At 39.6% G+C, this 19,175-nt stretch overlaps 2 protein-coding genes across 2 annotated transcripts in view; one reads left to right on the top strand and one right to left on the bottom strand.

The window, feature by feature from the left end:
• The window catches only part of tbl1x (transducin beta like 1 X-linked), a 24,511-nt gene extending 12,431 nt beyond the window's left edge, over window positions 1–12,080 (top strand). Inside the window, exons 2-15 of the mRNA XM_084907730.1 lie at window positions 2,462–2,566; window positions 2,997–3,142; window positions 3,503–3,722; window positions 4,263–4,395; window positions 4,561–4,702; window positions 4,806–4,869; window positions 5,018–5,115; window positions 5,560–5,620; window positions 5,736–5,857; window positions 5,939–6,013; window positions 6,108–6,235; window positions 6,822–6,987; window positions 7,081–7,182; window positions 7,338–12,080. Of these exons, the coding sequence (XP_084763856.1) occupies window positions 2,509–2,566; window positions 2,997–3,142; window positions 3,503–3,722; window positions 4,263–4,395; window positions 4,561–4,702; window positions 4,806–4,869; window positions 5,018–5,115; window positions 5,560–5,620; window positions 5,736–5,857; window positions 5,939–6,013; window positions 6,108–6,235; window positions 6,822–6,987; window positions 7,081–7,182; window positions 7,338–7,364 (1,542 nt within the window). The 5' untranslated portion in view covers window positions 2,462–2,508 and the 3' untranslated portion in view covers window positions 7,365–12,080. The remainder of the gene's footprint in view (window positions 1–2,461; window positions 2,567–2,996; window positions 3,143–3,502; window positions 3,723–4,262; window positions 4,396–4,560; window positions 4,703–4,805; window positions 4,870–5,017; window positions 5,116–5,559; window positions 5,621–5,735; window positions 5,858–5,938; window positions 6,014–6,107; window positions 6,236–6,821; window positions 6,988–7,080; window positions 7,183–7,337) is intronic.
• Window positions 8,787–19,175, bottom strand: gpr143 (G protein-coupled receptor 143). Its single transcript, XM_084907731.1, has 9 exons — window positions 18,701–19,175; window positions 16,391–16,500; window positions 15,985–16,079; window positions 15,492–15,584; window positions 15,052–15,161; window positions 14,849–14,957; window positions 13,127–13,244; window positions 12,785–13,040; window positions 8,787–10,116 (listed from the first exon to the last, which is right to left on the bottom strand). The coding sequence occupies exons 1-9, from the start codon at window positions 18,954–18,956 to the stop codon at window positions 10,013–10,015; spliced, it is 1,251 nt and encodes a 416-aa protein (XP_084763857.1). The 5' UTR covers window positions 18,957–19,175; the 3' UTR covers window positions 8,787–10,012.

Here is a 19,175-nt window from a genome sequence, read left to right as displayed (position 1 = left end):
TTGTTTGGTTTAGTGTGATGGTCAAAGGTGGATTATGAGGGCGTCGTCTTAGAGGCAATATAGAGAGAGTGGCTGCAGTGAGCCTGATGTCCTCAGCAGGGATGCTCATAATTGACCCATTAGGTGATTTTTATCAACTCTAGCAATTTCCCTTTTTATTTATTTTTTATTTTTTTGCTTTGCAGTCACATGTTTTCCATTTGACAGAGTTGATACGATTGTAGAGCTATATTTTTCTTCCGCTTGTAAATGGTGTCAATATCACCATGCAGGCATGTTCGTTGTGATGTGGTTTTATTTTTTTGTCTGTTTTAAGACCGTCTCTAAGACGAAGTGAAGACAGGAAACTCTTAAGATGATAATGGTAGCTTAATATAGAAAACAGATGGGTACTTCTGTAACTGTTGCTCACACTCTGATTTGTATTTCAGATGCGTCATCCGATTTCTCGTATGTGTATTTGCCACATGAAGACTGGTTTTGCTGGAGTGCAATTTGCTGCTTTGTTTCCGTTGATTGACAGGACATTAATCAAATCTGCCAGCTGAGAGACTGAAAGAATTTCACAAAGTAGGGCTACGTGTTTCATTGTTGAGTATTTTTCTCTTACCTGTGCAATAAGTGACATGAATCAGATTTCTATTTCAAACTAAGCCGTGTGGTTTACGATCAACAATGTGTTTGATTTTATTTGCATGTTGCTAAGCACATTAGACAGCCCTCTAATAAGTCCTACAAATCCTACGATCCTGTAAGCGTACGATCAGTTTGGATGTCTCATGTTTTTTCTGTGCTTATCTGAGTTCATCTGAACTGATAAACCTTTGCAGGACAGAGGTTGGCATCTTCTCTGGTTAGGCCCAGTGTTTAGTCAAAGGAGTCTTGAATGCCCAGCGTGTTGTGTAATGGACGGTTGCATCATGTGCCCATCTGATAGAGGCTTTATTGGTGCTGCTGATGAGACCAGCATCTCTCTCTCTAGACTCCCATTTAATGTTTCCAGTTGTTTGGTATGTAGCTATAGTGGCCCTGGGAGCAGTGGCTGAACGCTTTGATGTGGCTAGTCTGTCTTACTCCCATATGTAAGCTAATTAGCTAAAGGGGAAACATGAGGGCTGTGGCCAGAACTGGGTACATCGATGAAGGTAGACAAGCTTAACATTGTTTATTCTTTGGAAGAAGAGGGTAAAAGAACTCTTACCTTGAGTGAAATGTGTCTGTCATTATCATATGCTTCAGCAATTGATGAAATGAGAATAAAACTGTTGTCCATGTAATGCTTCTGACATTCAGTTGTATGTTTTGCAGTTGCGAGCGTCTTCGCTCCGAGTATAATGGCATAGTCTTTTATGTTCAAAAATATAAAAGAAGCTTGCTGCACCAGTTAGAGGTAGCTATTATTCCAGTCCTCGGCATCTCTATGGGGCTACAACAAAGGTAGACCCAATTTGAAAGAATATACCAAGGTGAAAGAGTGAATAATTCATGTTGAGTAAAATGTTCAAGCCCTCTGGCTTTATGCCCACTGGTAATTGGGACAACACCGCTCTGTCTATTTTGCTCGATCTCTCTTGTTGCTATGCTACCAAAAGGAATCTTGAGTGGGCCTGGATAGTGTATGGAATGAAAGTTGGACAGCCATGCAATCTTCATAGCTGACAGCATCCCTTTATGTCTCTTTATGGCGAAATGTCCATCTGTTTACTTCTTATTGGGAGAGCAGGAAATGGTTAGATGTGTGTCTTTGTGCATTCCCAGGTTTAATTTGGTTCCTTTGCTTTGTTGTCTGCTGCTCTGACATTTTCGTTCTTGTGGTATTTACTATAAATTTGTGTGTGTTTACATTGTTTCTGTGGGTGTGTATATACAAGGTTTTTTTTCCAGCTTTATTTACTCTGTTCTTGTAAAGCATGTGGGAGATTATGAACAGTACAGCAACATTCATCAGCCTGAGGACAAAAAATTGTTAGAATTAACAATGTTACTCCTTCATTTTGATTTAATTGCTAATGTAAGTACTGTTAAATACTTGTATTTGTTTAAACTGGTAGGTTAGGTGGGCTGCTATGATTAATTGTAAGTCACTAGATGGGCAGTAGAGTCATGCTTGATATCCTAAAATCAAAGCTTATTCCATCTACTTGCTTTTTGTTCTGAATGTAGATTTTTGGGAGGAACTAATCCAGCGCTTAACAACATCAGAGGATCGAGTCATGCAGTAGTGGTTAAGACCAGAGTGTGAATGAACTAACAGGAAGTGGAAGTAAGGGCTTTCCCGTGCGTGTGTTTGTTTGTCTGCGCATAGCTGTATCACTATGCAAAGACGCATTGTGTAACTATTTTTACCAGTAGGAGATGCCAAATGCCATTCGGGTCAATAAAACTATGGATTTGTAAATGTCACATGCCAGAGCACAGACCTAAATATTAATCTCAGCTCCCAATTTTGATCTCTTCTCAGGAGTGAGCTCAGCCTTCCAGCATACCTCCTCCTTTCACTGGGCTAAGATGAGTATTACCAGCGACGAAGTGAACTTCTTGGTCTACAGATATCTCCAAGAGTCAGGTTTGCCTCTCAAATGTCTTTTTTTTTTTTTCTTCTTTGTAAATTTAGGATGTAAGCACCATGTGAAAACACAGTGTTGCATTGCTCTGGATATGTCAGCAGGCTATTATACTCAGGGATCTGAATTTAAAGGATCTGGATCAGTCCCGAAACCCTAGCTGTTGTCTTTTATTACTGTTTATTGAGACTGTCTGAAGCCATCTGGCAGTGTACAAGCTACTAGCAGCTCTGAGAGGTCAACACTGAAAATTGGCATGCCTTATTGTACTCTCAAATGTCATGCTTGTTATTCCATTTTGTTGTTGTATTCAATTACTCTTAGCTTTGATTGGATCAGACAAGACTTTTCTTGAATATTTGTGTTGTGTTTGTGCACATCTTGTGCTTGGCACTCTGCTGTTAATGAATGTGAATGGTGTTTTGTTTTCAGGTTTCTCCCACTCAGCATTCACCTTTGGCATTGAGAGCCACATCAGCCAATCCAACATCAATGGAACACTAGTGCCCCCTGCTGCTCTCATCTCTATCCTGCAGAAAGGACTCCAGTATGTGGAGGCAGAAATCAGCATTAATGAGGTGAGGGCTGGGACCTGCTGTTACTGACTCCCACAGATGTCTTCTGTTGCTTAATGATACAAAGACAGACTTTAATCTTGATGCCGACTCGCTAGGGTAACTGCAAGTGCTTATCTCCCCCCCCCCCCCCCCCCCCCCCCCCCCCCCCACACACACACACACACACACACACACACACACACACACACACACTTACATCGTCTTGTACTGGAAGAAACCCTGAAGTGTGTTTGTATTAGGCTGCCAATTAGGAAGCACTCTTCACCTTTGTAATTGACGATTATCAGGGAAACGAGACGAGTCACTAATTAAAAACCACACCCCTCCACGATGCGTTCTTAACTCCTCTTGTGATGACAGGACGGCACGGTCTTTGACGGTCGACCGATTGAGTCACTGTCGCTCATTGACGCGGTGATGCCAGATGTGGTGCAGACGCGGCAGCAGGCCTTCCGTGACAGACTAGCCCAGCAGCAGACCACCTGTACCATAACAGCTTCAACCTCTGGAATCCAGTCCAATGCGCCAAAAAATGGAGAAGCCACTGTCAATGGCGAGGAGAATGGTACTCACAACATGAGTAAGTTGAACATTAATATCGTTGGTCGCAGCTTACAGTCACCACATTTTGTCTCTTACCTTTAACCCAAATATCTGAGTCATGACAGAAATGGTGACTCATGTAATACATTTCTGAGATCTGTTAATGTGACTTCATTTTGTTACAGATGTGTCAAGCTCACAGTCAGTTACTGTATATTCAGTTATGTCTGTAGCAGTGATAGTCATTTTCCATTGCCCAACACGTGTGAAGTAATATATGATGCATAGGTCAGAGTCTTCTTACTGGAATATAACAGCTTGAGAGTTGCTTTTAAAATTACAGATGTCATAGTAGTTGAAGCACATCAATATATACTTTAGTTGACTTTTTTGAATAGATTACTGATTTTCTTTGTTGGCCCCCTATATTCACCTCCTTTGACAATTGTCTAAACTAAATACTGTAAACATTAATGGTAAATCTACAGAATGCTTAAAACTTGCTGAGAATTGTAGGCAAATCTATGTTTTGCGTGTATGTTAATGTACATAAAATACGTATCTGTCCACTCCTCAGATAACCACAGTGAGCCTATGGAGATGGATGTGGATGTTGAGATACCAGCCAGTAAAGCTACAGTACTCCGAGGCCACGAGTCTGAAGTTTTCATCTGCGCCTGGAACCCTGTCAGCGATCTGTTGGCCTCAGGGTCAGTCTCTGTCTGTGCTGAAACACATCTTAATTCATCCTGCATGAATCGTACTGTATTGTATTTACGCTGTGGTGTAAGACATCTAGCTTTATAAAAAAACACTGCTGATAGGTTGTATTTCCACAATCATTTGACCGCCTCCTGTTATGTTGGTTGGTTCAGTTCGGGGGACTCCACTGCCAGGATCTGGAACCTGAACGAGAATAATAACTCAATCTCCACCCAGCTGGTGCTGCGCCACTGTATCCGAGAAGGTGGCCAGGATGTCCCCAGCAACAAAGACGTCACCTCTCTAGACTGGAATGTAGGTTTCAGATCATACATCACATCTTTCCTCTCGTACCTTTACCATCTGGTAAACAGGCAGTGCCGTCAGGTAACAGTTCTGTTATGTTGTCGTCCAACAGAGCGATGGGACTCTCCTGGCAACGGGCTCGTATGATGGATTTGCCAGGATATGGACAAAGGATGGTATGTCCTCCATCATTGTCACACATTGTTGTTTCTTTTGCCATTAGATTTTTATTTTTTGGCATTGTTGATGTGAAAAATGCAACCTTCGTGACAATTTTGTGAGGGATCTTTTCTAAGAGAAACTGATATTACTCTTATCCATTAGGAAATCTGGCAAGCACATTGGGTCAACACAAAGGGCCCATATTTGCACTCAAGTGGAACAAGAAGGGGAACTGTATTCTCAGCGCTGGTGTAGATAAGGTACTCCTAAAGATCCCCAGGCGTGGATTTGTCTTTCACTAATAATATCCTTGTGTTTTGGGGGGTTTTGTTTGCTTTTTTGGTTTCAAACCAGCCTTTTTTTGCTCATCAGACAAAGACTAAATCTCTGATATATCATTTTCTCATATCCATAACCTAAAATTCTTAACAGTATAAAAACAGGGAAAGAAACCTGAAATTTTTGGCTCACACATTAAATTTTCTTATCTGTCTTTTAAGATTAATTTGTCTTTTTGTAGCACAACAGACATTTAATCAAATGGAATGGAGTAAAACTTTACCAAGAAAGGTTAAGCAAATAAAAACTGAGTCGGTGACATTAACTGCCAATGGGTTTATGGACCATCGAACGACAGATGAGGCATGCGCATTTGTGCAGAAAAGTTGAGCTTGTGTTTTAAAATGCAATTGTAACTTTTCCAGACGACAATCATTTGGGACGCACACACAGGAGAAGCCAAACAGCAGTTCCCCTTCCACTCAGGTAAAGCGAATTCATGTATCCAGATAAATGACTGTTATAGATAATGAATATGATACAAAGTGACTGCTGCTCAGTTGCGATCGTGCAACCCTAATGAGTATGGATTTGTGCACAGCCCCAGCACTGGATGTTGACTGGCAGAACAACACCACGTTTGCCTCTTGCAGCACAGACATGTGCATCCACGTATGTCGACTTGGCAGCGACCGCCCCCTCAAGACTTTCCAGGGCCACACGGTGAGCAGCTTTTCTGACCCCATCTTTCACACTAACTTTAGTTCTACCTCAACATACATGCTAATGAGCGTTGTTTTGCAGAATGAAGTTAATGCCATTAAGTGGGACCCATCGGGTATGCTGCTTGCCTCCTGCTCGGATGACATGACCTTAAAGGTAAGACCAGTCTCTGGTTAAAGAGGTTAAAGAAAACAAACACATTGATTTGTATTCATACATACTTTGCTCTTGCCATTCCCCTCACGTGCAGATTTGGAGTATGAAGCAGGAGTCATGTGTCCATGACCTCCAGGCTCACAGTAAAGAAATCTACACTATCAAGTGGAGCCCCACAGGCCCCAGCACAAATAACCCCAACGCCAACATCATGCTTGCCAGGTAAGAGATTGACTATATATAACTCGCATTCAATACCGTACACGGCTGCCAATCACACGGGTCAACTTTTAATGAAGTCCTGGCTTGTTGTGTTCACTATGAGCTGTGTGTATGTTGAACCTTATAGATGTGTTTGCGAAGGCCACAAGCCCCGTTGCTTCTTAATGAGAAGAAACTATGTCTCAGGCAAAATTTCAGCGCTACTGTGTTACCTAAATCCCTGCACCCGGACACAGATGTGCATGCATGTATATATTTCCTAGTTTCAATACTGTGAATGTCCACGGTGCGTAATGACCTCCTTGCACATCTGGCACAATAATTATTCTGCATTTACTTTAATCTTCAGTAAATTTAGAGTTTGATATAACAGGCAATGTGAAATAGGTTAGGACATGGTCTTTAAAAACTGAAATGATGCAAATGGGTAGCTTTCAATAATGGAATTTTTTTCCCTTTTTTCCTGTGTCTTCATCTGCAATATAAAGCAGTGGAAATAAAAACTAGCATTTATTGAAGAAACTGATTATTAGGATGCTTTGATGCTGCTTAACCATCTGATTCCTATCCTCTGTTCTCCACACAGCGCTTCTTTTGACTCTACAGTGCGACTGTGGGATGTTGAACGAGGGGTTTGTATTCATACACTGACCAGGCACCAGGAACCGGTCTACAGTGTGGCCTTCAGCCCCGATGGCAAACACCTAGCCAGCGGCTCCTTTGATAAATGTGTCCACATTTGGAACACTACGGTAAGAGCCGGACTGGAATTTATACTGTGCCAAACGACAGAGAAGAGACAATTAATTGTCATTCATCATCATTTGTTTGTGGCTTTGTTTCAGACTGGAGCCTTGGTGCACAGCTACAGGGGTACTGGCGGCATCTTCGAGGTGTGCTGGAACAGCACCGGAGACAAAGTTGGTGCCAGTGCCTCTGACGGCTCGGTAAGCTGTTTTGATTTTACAGTTTTAATTTCAAATAAAACAAAAATGTCAGAAAGCTCTCATGACCAATATTTGAAGAACAGCGAGTAAAAATGCAGAGTTGAAATGTAATACTAAAGCTATCTAATTTTTATTTTTTTATTTTAACATTCTAGGTTTGTGTTCTCGATCTCCGAAAATAGCCCACTTGATGATTAATCCTGGATTGTGGAGAAAAATGCCTTCTCCTGCCATCAGCAAACACACACTCATTGCTCAAGAAAGGCTGTAAAGGTGAACTGAATGGAAACTCTAACCGGAATAAAACCAGATCACTGCAGCGGTTTTAACTCCAACTGAATTCAGCGCACCTTCCAGTCGATGTGTGTATTTTATGAGAAGCCTGTTTGAGACATAGCGGAAGCTGGCTAAGAGATTCCCCTAGACTGGACACAACTCGCTGGGTGCATCCATGTATTAAAATGGTTCCTTATGATGAAGTGCTGCGATCCCCACGGGCCACTGGTCCACCGTTTTGGGGTTGTGAGGGTAGAAACACACGGATGAGTCGAGATATATAAAGACAAAAGTGTTATTGAGACACTGGTGTTTGGCTGTGAGAGGAAACAAATTGCGAGGAACTTCATGTCCTAATGAAGTAACACAATGAAAGTAGCTGATACTGAAAACTGAAGCACTGCTGCTGTCTGTAGACACAGTGCTTAATTTCTCCCCAGTGGAGAAACGTTTGTTTCAAGAGTAATTCTTCCTTTCCTTTTCTTTTTTCCTTTGTTCCTCCGTCTTTTCTTTTTTCTTTATTTGTATCTATTTTCCACAGATGGATTTTTGAAAATCAAACTGAATGTGCCGCTATGAGGTAGTTCTTAGCTCATTTTTAACATCAGGTTCAACAACACAAAAGGAAAGGCCTGCCAAGAAATTGTTCTAACTTCCAAAAATGACCTGTTCGATTCAGTCGTCAGAAAACGTCATTCTGTGGACAAGATGTGAAAAGTGTGCTTTATACAGAGAATTATCTGCCACTCTAGATGTAAATTTAAAGAATGTAAAGATGTAAATTAGATTCATACACAGACTTATATACTGTGTATATATGTTTATATACAGCACACTTTATTGCAATCCTGTAGGGGCTTTTTAATGGCTAGAGCTATCAGATCTTTGCTGATAATTCAAGACAAGACCACTCTTTAAATGAAGTGCATATCTCATGAGCTTCTTATGTTGCAGCCTTTCTGAAATCTGCCAGTCGTATCCATTTGATCGAGCTTACTTTTCGTTAAGTGAATCACAGAAAAAAACATCAAGGAAAATGGCTTGAGCATTGTTGTTCTTCTCTGCTGATCACTAAAAGCCATGGAGGAAATGTACACCGCATCATCTGCATTTGGGAAGTTCTCTTGTTAAATATATTAGCAGTCATCACTATCCTACTTAGCCTGCTGCTTTTATTTCCGTTTTGTGTGTAAAACAAGTCATCACGGGACTCACAAACCTGTAACTGCCAAGCAGACAAGCAAGGAAAGTTTCTGCAGCTTGTTTTATTGTTAGCATGGTTCCTCTCTGGCACTTTTCCTCTGATCAGCCTACTGAAAATTCAGATCATTTGACCAGGAGGTGGATTTTATGCAAAAGCCTTGCTATTGTTTAAAATTTTTTTTTTTTTTTTTTTAAGCTGATCAGGTGTGCTGAGCTTGAAATGTGTGTTGTGAGCAGTATGTCTGCCTGCTTGGATGTAAAGTAAAAGTATCTTCAAGCAAACCTGCTACCACTTTGATTTGCCTTTTTTAGCTTTTAATATTTTTTTTAAATTTCATTTTATTGTTTGATTTTATTTGTTTTTGTCTCACTTTTTGTCAGCTTCAGCAGGAGCAACATGAAGTGCACTTTTGTATCGGTGGGCTCAGAAAAAAATCACATTTTGCTGAAAGTCAAGGTCCAACTATTTGTTTTTGTTTTTTTTAATGTCACAATTGGATACTAATAGGTGTTTAATTTTTTTTGACTACTTTTTTTAATTTGCTAAGAGCCATTATTGTCTGTGTCAGACTGAGCATTGGGCTGTAGGTCAGTGGCCATTCTTGGCATGCTAAGGAGCCCAATATGGAATAAGCGCTGTGACGGCTACTATCTTTTTCACCCTGATCCAGGGTCTGTCACCTGTTTCCAAGAAAAAAAAACAAAACATTGAAGTCATTCAGTGTCTCAAATAAATTACTCTATTTTGATAACAGAACTCAAGCCTTTGTCTTGAATTGTGTTTTTTCCCCTTTTTTTCTTGAGCTCATTAACATTGTAGATTTGGGGAAAAATTGAAAGGTTTTTGAGTCAAAGGTGTAAAAGATATTTAGATATTTAATATAGCATGAAATACATGTGTGTAAAAATACAACATGGACACCTGGAAATACAATAACTTTGTTTTAAGATTAGTTATTTAGCTTATTTCATTTTGTGGGGCTTTTACAGCTTAATGAAAATGATTCTTGTCACAAAATCAGTGTATGCAATTTAAAGAATTTGAAGAAATGCTTCTTCAAGCACTTAAAGTACTTTTAAAGGTCAGCCGTGTTCGTTCTGGGACTGTTGAGTTGATGGGTTTGAAACGTAGCACTTTTATTTTTTCTTTTTATGGAAAGGGATTAAAAAAAAAAAAAGGATTGGACTCAGGAATGAGGCTTAGTCTGTCATACCAAATAATGAAACTCATGACCAGTTCAAATCTCAGCAGGAAAACAAAGGCTTAATGGGAGACCATCTACAAAAAAAGTGACTACAAAAACAATGCGGTGCAGCAAAGTGGAGGAAGGTGGTTTGTGGACGACCCCAGTTAGTGCCTCACAGAGTTCTCCAAGGATTCTCCGTCAGCGTCTACATCCTCATAGTCTTGTAGCTCGCTGGAAATGTGGATTTCAACTGTACTAGACTCTGAACCTAGCAAGACAAAATAGGGGTAGATTACTTGGTGCTTCTGCCCATTACACCACCTCAGCTTATCAAAACTGCGTATTTGTGTTAACATATATCTTTCCATGCAGCTTTTAATGTGGAAATGATTTGTGGTTTTTAAATGCATTAAAAAAACATGGTCTATAAACAAGAATGGGGGGAAAAAAACATATTCTTTCAAAGATTAACTTTATTTTTTAATATACTTAACATGTCAGGGACACTGGTGGTACAAAGCACTGAAAGGATTATGTCCATGAGTTGTACGGTGCACAATTGTCACTCAGGGATCAAAATAACATGCATATGCTGCAAATGCACATAAGTGTTGAGCTACAGTACATATAGATATAACTGGGAGTTGTTTCCACGATATTCAAAAGGACTTGGCATATAAAGTTTGAATATTCACAATGAAAAATGAGCTGAACTTTAAAACAGCGTTTGAGGGACTATAGCGTTATAATCTCTTCAAATTATAAGTTAAAATTGCTGCTATATTATGCACTGATGTCAAATTATAGACCAATTGGTGTTGCTGTATTTGATACATTTTTTTTCTCATTTTAATAAGCTGGTGCAGCTTAATGGATGCTTAGCATAAATTGAAAATTGTGTTATCACAGCTTGTCCAGCAGAGCAGCTTCAATTCCTTTTTGCAATTTTCACATCTTTTTTTAGCGCATGTAGCAGAGAATGAATCACAGAGCAGATGTGAAGCAGTGCGTCACAGTAAGTTGCAAACTTGTTTGTGAAATACATTGCTGGAAAGTCAAAGAATGAACTCGTCATTTTCTTTTTTCGATGTAATCGGCATACTACATCGAACGCTTTAGGTACGCCTCACTTGTACGGGGTTGGACCCTCTCTTGCCTTCAGAGCTGCCTTAATTCTTCATGCAAAGAATCAACAAGGTGCTGGAAACATTGCTCAGATTCTGCTTCATATTGCCATGATAGCATCGCACAGTTGCTGCAGATTTGTTAGCTCCACATCCATAATGCAAATCTGTTCCACCAGATCCCAAAGGTGCTCTGTTGGATTAAGATCTGGTGACTGTGGAGGCCATTTGAGTACAGTGAACTCCTTGTCATGTTCGAGAAATCAGTTTGAGAAATCTGAGTCTTGACAGGAAGCATGGGGATGGAGGCAACCGTAAGAAGATGGGTACACTGTGGTCATGATCAGATGAACATTGTCAGCAACAATACTCAGGCAGGCTGTGGCATTTAAACGCTTAGCTAATAATAAGGGGGGCAAAATGTGACAAGAAAATATGCCCCACACCATTACATCACCTGAGCTTTGATACAAGTTAGGATTGATCCATGCTTTCATGTTGTTCATGCCAAATCCCAGCTTTTCTGAATCATCACACCAGGCAACTTTATTATTTTTAAATTTAAAAATACATCTTCTATTGTGGTGAGCCTCTGCAAACTGTAGCCTCACTTTCCTGTTCAAAGTTGACAGGAGTGGCACCAAAGTCTATTCTTCTGCTGTGGTAGCCCCTCTGCTTCCAGGCTTGATGTGTTCTCTTCTGCCATAGTTATTTTGAGTTACTGTTCCCTCCCTATCAGCTTGAAGGAGTCACTCTTCTATGACTGCTGGCATTAAGAAGGCATTTTCATACAGAGAAGTGCTGCTTACTGAATATTTTCTCTCTTTTGGACATTAAACCCTAGAGATGGTTGTGTGGGAAAATGCCAGAAGGTCAGCAGTTTCTGAAATACTCAGACCAGCCCCTTTGGCTCCTACAATAATGCCGTGTTCAGAGTTACTTAAATCAACTTTCTTCCCCATTCTGATGCTCACTTTGAACTTCAGCATATCATCTTAATAATGTCTGGATGCCTAAATGTATTGATTTTCTGTCATGTGATTGGTTGATTCGATATTTACATCAAGCAGTTAAACAGGCGTATCTAATAAAGTGGCTGTTGAAAGTATATATGCAGAATCTGATCTCCTTATTTTTCCTGGCTAAAAGTCAGTATCAGACAGAGTGATGTATTCTACCTGTTTTTCTTTCGTATTGGCTTCCACTGCTCTCTGTTTATTATCTGCACTTAATGCGCTGTGTGATAGCTTGGTACCAGAGTAGCACCTTGAAAAACTGCAGCTGATGAAATTACACAGCATGTCAGTCATCTATAAATAAAGCAACACATTCAGAGCGATAGCAGCAAAGTTCTAATCACTTTAGTTCATTCTCCACAGAAAATCTTTTAACTTCCTGTGCTCTGCAGTTTCCCATTGCTGTTGCATTCAGTACAAATCAAAAAAAAGTAATTAAGACAATTGTGGAGGGTGTTGCGTAACGTCACAACATGATTCATGGTTCCACCCAGTAAGCGTCGGCTACAGTACAGCAGTACAATATAAAATTCTATTTAAAATGAATCACAGCGAGCTTTATGTTTGCTTTAGTGGCTCTCTACTGTGACTAGGCCATTGCAACACCTTGATAAAGCTAATTTATTTTTAAAAAAGACAAAACAAAACATAACAGTATTCAGATCTCAAAGAAAATACTAAACCGTGCTTCATATTAAGGGGAGGTAGCCCATACAGTATATGATGCTGATATCTTTTTAGCATCACCAACCCTGATATACTGGCGAGCTGCTACCACCATTGACATGCCGATTACCTTCTGAGAGGACGCTGATGGCATCAGAGTGGTGTTGCCCGTTTCCCATCATGTTCTTCTGTGATTCCTGGACGTGACTCTGGTAAAGCAGAGTAGTTCCCACCACAGGGTTATGGGAAGTCATGTTAGCTGCTGAAGTAGAGACAGAGTCCCAGACCAGCTCCCTCCTCTGCTGCAGGCTGAAGTCAATGTCAAAGCCTGTCCAGCCATGAAAGGCCAGGGTGTTAAGGAAAGCCTGCATGGGGTTCAGTATACCCTGAAAGAGTGGAATATAAAGGTTTTCAAGGCATTGCATGCAGGTTAAAGTAGCGTGCTGTACGCTGGTTTCCTGTTAAAACCCACCATGATAAACCATGTGATGAGCGCTGTGTTCCTGATATTCCTCAAACTATTGTCACTGATGTCTGTCTGCATCTCCAGGTAGAAGAGGAGGCTCTCATTAATGATGTTGGGAACCCAGCTAAAACATCGGAGAAGAAAAAACCCCCACATTTATTACAAGAACATTAAAATGTTAACGATGTTTCTTATTTACAAATCATTGAAAAGACCTAATGGTTAGGTAGTAAAAAGTTTGAAATCACAAATAATTGTTTTGCATGTTTTGGCCTGTTTACTGAAATTGAAATATTGAAATCTTTAAGCAGGCTTGGCTTTAGTTTCTGTGACTGTGTGAGTTTTAAAAATCAATTTGCCCTCAGGTTCATCCTCATAAACACAAAATTTAATGCAGTTAAATTTAAGTTATTAAAAGAATACTGGATTAATAACTTCTCGACCTAGCCTCCGAAATATAACCTGGCCTTTCTTACAGTGTGAAGTTGCCAAAAAAGTAGCCAAGACTGATAATTTGCTGTCAGTGGAAAGAATTAGTCTGGATCACCCATCCATAAAACTACAACGTTTTTACGTTCTGGTTTTTAAACCGGTTAAACCTTAGGCAGTATATAAAAGACGGGCATACAGTCATGGGAAAAAGGTTTCTCATTATTTTATGCAGTCCAGTGGAAAAATAAGTGCACCCCACGATTCAATAGCTTGTAGAAGCACCTTTAGCAACAATAACTTGAAGTAATTGTTTTCTGTATGACCTTTGCAGTCTCTCACATCAGTGTGGAGGAATTTCAACCCCATCTTCTTTACATCATTGCTTCAGTTCATTGAGGTTTGTAGGCATTTGTTTATGCACAGCTCTCTTAATGTGTTGCCACAGCATTTCAGCACTGACGTCTGGAATTTGACCGGGCCATCACAACACTCTTTTCTTTTTTAACTGTTCTGTTTTAGATTTTTTCAGCCAAACTTTAGTATGACAGATGGCCTTACATTTCACTCATTTCACAGACATTTTAATATTATGATATTTAGAGGAGTTCATGAACATTTGACATGCTAAATGAGGCCTGTAGAGTCCGATATCTAGCTAATGGGTTGTTTGCAATTAATCAGAGCATTGCATGGGGTCTGTATTTTGAATTTCCTGGGGAATTGTGGCATTGTTTACACACACCTGGATGCTTCAGCCCAGCAAGCTACCAAAACTTCACAGAATAAACTTCACAGGTTATTCACAGGGTGTCGTTCGAGAAACTGGGTTGAAACCTAACCCATGAAACTGGGTTAGGTTTGAAGGGTGGAGCTGAATGAGAAATTGAGGACACGTCACACTGATATGGTAACAACTTCTAAACCACTTGGCAGCTGCACTCTATAATTGTCCATTTTTAATCTGAACAGTACCACGATTTTATAAAATGATGCTATTTTGTGTTAAAAGAGACATGAAAAAAGCAAACGAGACCAGAAACTCTTTAGCAAAGTGTTCACTCAGCTCAGAAATCAAGTGAGATTTTTCTGTATTATACGGTGTGGTTCATGGGTCAAACAAAGGTGATTTAACATGTTAATTTGTGAGTGTCACGGCTGTGGATAGATTCATTTTGTTTCATCTTATCAATGCATTTTCTGTCTATGTTAACAGGCTGCCGGCTCGTAGCACTAGATTTATATTTACTACATAGCAAGAAGCCCTTTTTTCCTTCCCAAAACTAGTTCTTAACTTACCAAATAAAGAACACCAGCATAATTTTAAAGAAGCGTATTTTTATCTCATTCGCCAGCCGCCTCTCATTTTCCGTATAGATTCCTTGTCGTCCTTTCAGCAAAGATGTCACTAGGCGAGAGAGATGAGAAAGCATCTTATTTCCCCTCATTTACATGTGTAAGAAGTTGCATTTGTCAGAGAAATTCGAGAGCGAGGAACTCACCAGTAGATATGGTCCGATTAAAAAACACAGGGTTGGCTATGAGAACGAGCAGCATCGGTGCGTATGTGGTGACATAGTGAGGAATAGCATGTTGGAGGCCCTGCTCACAGCTGGGAGAAGAAAAAAAAACATATGAGAAATAGTTCATTCAGCATCAAAAATCAACTTTGTGATAGTTAACAGAATTATTGTAATATTTCTCTACGTCAGAAAATGCTGCACTTAATGCTTAATAATAGCCATACAACAGCAGACTTTTTCTATGGAAATAATGACGTTTTTTAAGACATGGTTAGAACCACTGATATGTTTGATAAGTTCTCTGCTGTTATGTTATTGTGGCTGTTAATATGTGAACACGAAAATGTTAATTTTCTATTTTTCCACCAACGGATGCTTAAATGTGCCTGTCAGCAGGACAGCAGTCAGTGGTATCTTACTCAGAAATAGATGGATAGTACAGCATGGCCACTCCTTCAACACACAGCAGCACAGCCAGGCCCCATGTAATCATGTGGTAGAGTATAATGGTGCTGTTGGGGGAGAAGAAAAAACCAAAGTCATGAGACCAAGCTCACACTACATGTTGTCGTTCTTTATCTTGAGGATATTTTTCCCCCATTTATTTGTTGTATAAAATGCAATTGAATAAGACTGAGTGGGGAGAGAAGTACGAGAGGCTTGTAAAACTCAGACTATAGCAACAATAGACAGCATGGAAACCTGCACCTTTAGTTTAGAATAAAAGAGTTGATTCAAACCAGTTTTATCTTGTGAAAACCAAAATATAAAAATACAGGTGGCAGTTGAGCATTGTGAGAGAAAAATGTTTCACACTCTGCTTGGTAAAAATATACTGCTTCATCTTGCATCCTATCAGAGGAGAAGCTAAGGTGATAATGAATTGCGAATGGAAGGTGAGGTGGGGGGAACCTGATTCCCGCAGATGTTTTCACCACCAGGAAGACATCAACCGCATAACAAAAGGTCCACCAGAAAGAAGCGCTAAAAAACAGCTGGATCCACATCTGCAACACATAAATTGAATGCCTTACACTTATTTTACAGATCATGATAACTGATAAAGATATGTTGTTTGGCTTATCAGCTATTTGTGTCACGTGTCATGTGTGATGATGCATTAAACAAAATGACCTTTTCTGTGCGTGAAGTGAATATTGTTGGAATGAACAAATCTAAGTGTATTTTTCTATAATAATTTTTCTAATGTAAAAGTTATTGCTGTCCTTTTGTCTTAATAACTACACATCTCTGCTTGCAACATCTGTGTTATCAAGGCATATATAAGTGTATCTCACTATTGCAAAAAAATACATACTGCGCTGCCTACGCAGAAGACTTCTGGCCAGACATCGGTGTTGTTGACTACTGAGATGTGGTCGACGATGTTTGGCAGACCTAGCCACACAGATGACCTTACAATGACACCTGCAAGAAGGAAACAGTGCATGATCTTTAATTGTAACTGCTGAGGAGGAAATCCCGCTTTGCAAGCAAATATAATTAAGTCAAAAACATTACCAGGAGATGTAAACTTAGTCTGGGTTTCATTACTTTTAAAACACCTCAGATTTATTATTTTCAGCTTTTATTATTAAGTGCTTTGACTAATTAGATTAAGTGGCAGCGTCCTTTCAAGAGTTATTTTACAATGTGGAAATATTAACGCCCACCAGGTGTGTTTTATAAGGGTGTTTCCATTTCCTCCATGAAACTTCCTAGCGTCACTGCCGAATGGAACAATGGAAGCACTCCCAGAATCTTTATTACTGTTCTGTATTTCATTTTAATCTGTGTCATCAGCGGGTTTCAAGCTGCTACCCTGCAGCGGTGCATGAATCTCCATGGGCACCAAGTACACAGAAATCAACCCATTTAAGAAAGAAAAAAAAAAAGGTTGGGATGCTGTGTAAAATTTAAGTTAAAGAAATGAATGTATACAATTTAAAACATTTAAAACCTTTGTTTAAATGAAAAGATGAAACGTTAAAGCTTTAATGGCATGTCCATTCTGGATTTGAATGGACATGCCATCAGTGAAAGTTACAAGTCACCAGAAAATCACAGGTTTTGCAGATGTTGGCAAATATGGTGGAAAAGAGAATAAAACAATACTGAGATATAAAGTTTTTCTCTTTGTTTGCACTCCTTCTGAAACCCAAAGACTGCTACCAGACTCAACAGCAGCTCAAATACCAGTGAGTTTGAAATGTTAAAATATAATATACTTGACTGGCACTTTCCAGCATTGTTAATGAGTCCCACTTTGTTCCAGACAAACAGTGTTTGGCCCACATTTACTTTGTTGATATCCGCTCACTCTATTAATTAGCAACATCATAAGTACTCAGAGAGCATCTCAGGAGGGGTTTGCCACTCTTTAATAGACTGCCTACAAGAATAACATTTCTCAATATAAAAATTCAAAGAATATGGTTGCATTCTTTACAGTATGCAATAGCATCAAAGATTCAGAAGATGCAGACAACTCGATTCAACAAAATCAAAAACTATACTGAATAGTTGAAATCCCAAGAAACTGTGGAAGCTTATTTTAGCCATAAAAAAGAGCCAACCATAAGTCTACATTTTGAGTTACTAAGTCAACAATTTGAGATCATAGCACAAAATTTCAATTTATGAATGTCAAAAACAAGCTTTCAAAGAACTAAATAGTGACTTTAACCACTGGCCAACAGCACAGTTTATTGCTGCATTCACAAATGTGAGCTGAAACTCTACAATGCAACGGAAAAAAAAATACATACAAGATCCAGAAACACTGGTGCCAACTCTGGGTCACTCTCATTTAAGATGGGCATAGGTGAAGTGGAAAACTCACTGTTGCATACCATGCAATCATGCTCTACTAACTGTTCTGTGAAGGCCTATTTAGTGATGAAAGATTCACATGCAGGCACTGGAAAGACCTTATAAGGCCTTACTTATTTCAGCAAGACAATGTCAAACCAAACCCTGCATTTTCTCAAACATCAGTAAATAATATTTGGTGAAAGAGTATGTGAAGGAAACTGGCCCGCTATCACTCATCTAAAAAAATGTGCTGGCATCAAATTCAAAATCCAAACAATTTTCAAAATACATAATTGCTTTCTCACAGATAAGGATTTCAACAAAAATACATATGAAATAATCTAAAGAATCATACTGAATACTGTTTTATTTACATTAATTGTATTACATTTGTATTTGGAAAGATTATCGTGTCATCCCTGTGTGACTGGATACTTTGAGAAATCCGCCGCATTCCAATCAATCTAGGCCAACTACAAGTGCAGCAGTTCTTCTGAGTTATTTCATCACTCACATGAGAGGATCCCGATTCATTCTTTTGATTTTAATTAAATTCATGACCCTGGGCACACATTTTATCTTGTAAAAATATATGTAGCATCGACTATTGCAGATTAAATCTCACACTTTTCCTTTAACAGACACATTTCTCATAGTTGCACCTATGCAATGCAGTGCAACAAACGGGTTAAAAGGAAAATATGTGCGTGCGTAATTAGATCCAGCAAGCAAAACCACGCTGCGAAAACTAACTCGCTCTTTGCCTCAACTATGAAGAGAAAAAGTAGGTCAATGCCAGCAGTTTCTTCTCTACCTGTGCATCCCAGTATGTCACATATACTGATGATGAACAATATCCGCGAGGAGGACGCAGGCCTTGGCAGAGGATACTGCCCGAGTCTTCTGTATCCTTTGCGTTTTGGTAGAATTTGTAAAATAGCGAATAAGAGGCTTAAAGCCGCGCTTCCCAGACTTAAAGCGCCGAATAAGACGGGCTGAAAAGTGACCACAAACTCTGTCGCTGCGTCTCGGTTCGGGCAGCAGAAAGTCTCCATCCGCGGAGATGCCATGATGGACTGAAGGAAAAAGCAGCGGGGAGAAAGAGAAAGGAAGAAAATAAACTACCGTGCCAGAAGAAAGAAGACAAAGAAAAGAAAATGAGAGGAAATGACTGAGTCCATGACCCAACTGAGAAATCACGGGGTTGAATCATCATGTGCTTCCATTTAATCCCTGCAGTTGTAGCTTAACTGTGTCACACAAAGCAAGAATCCGACAAAGCGCCGTTG

Source organism: Perissodus microlepis, chromosome 16 (assembly GCF_051167445.1).
Source record: "Perissodus microlepis isolate ML-2025 ecotype Zambia chromosome 16, ASM5116744v1, whole genome shotgun sequence".
Classification (NCBI taxonomy): domain Eukaryota; kingdom Metazoa; phylum Chordata; class Actinopteri; order Cichliformes; family Cichlidae; genus Perissodus; species Perissodus microlepis.
Note: the sequence above shows the minus strand (reverse complement) of the source record. Positions and strands in the feature narration are given on the sequence as shown.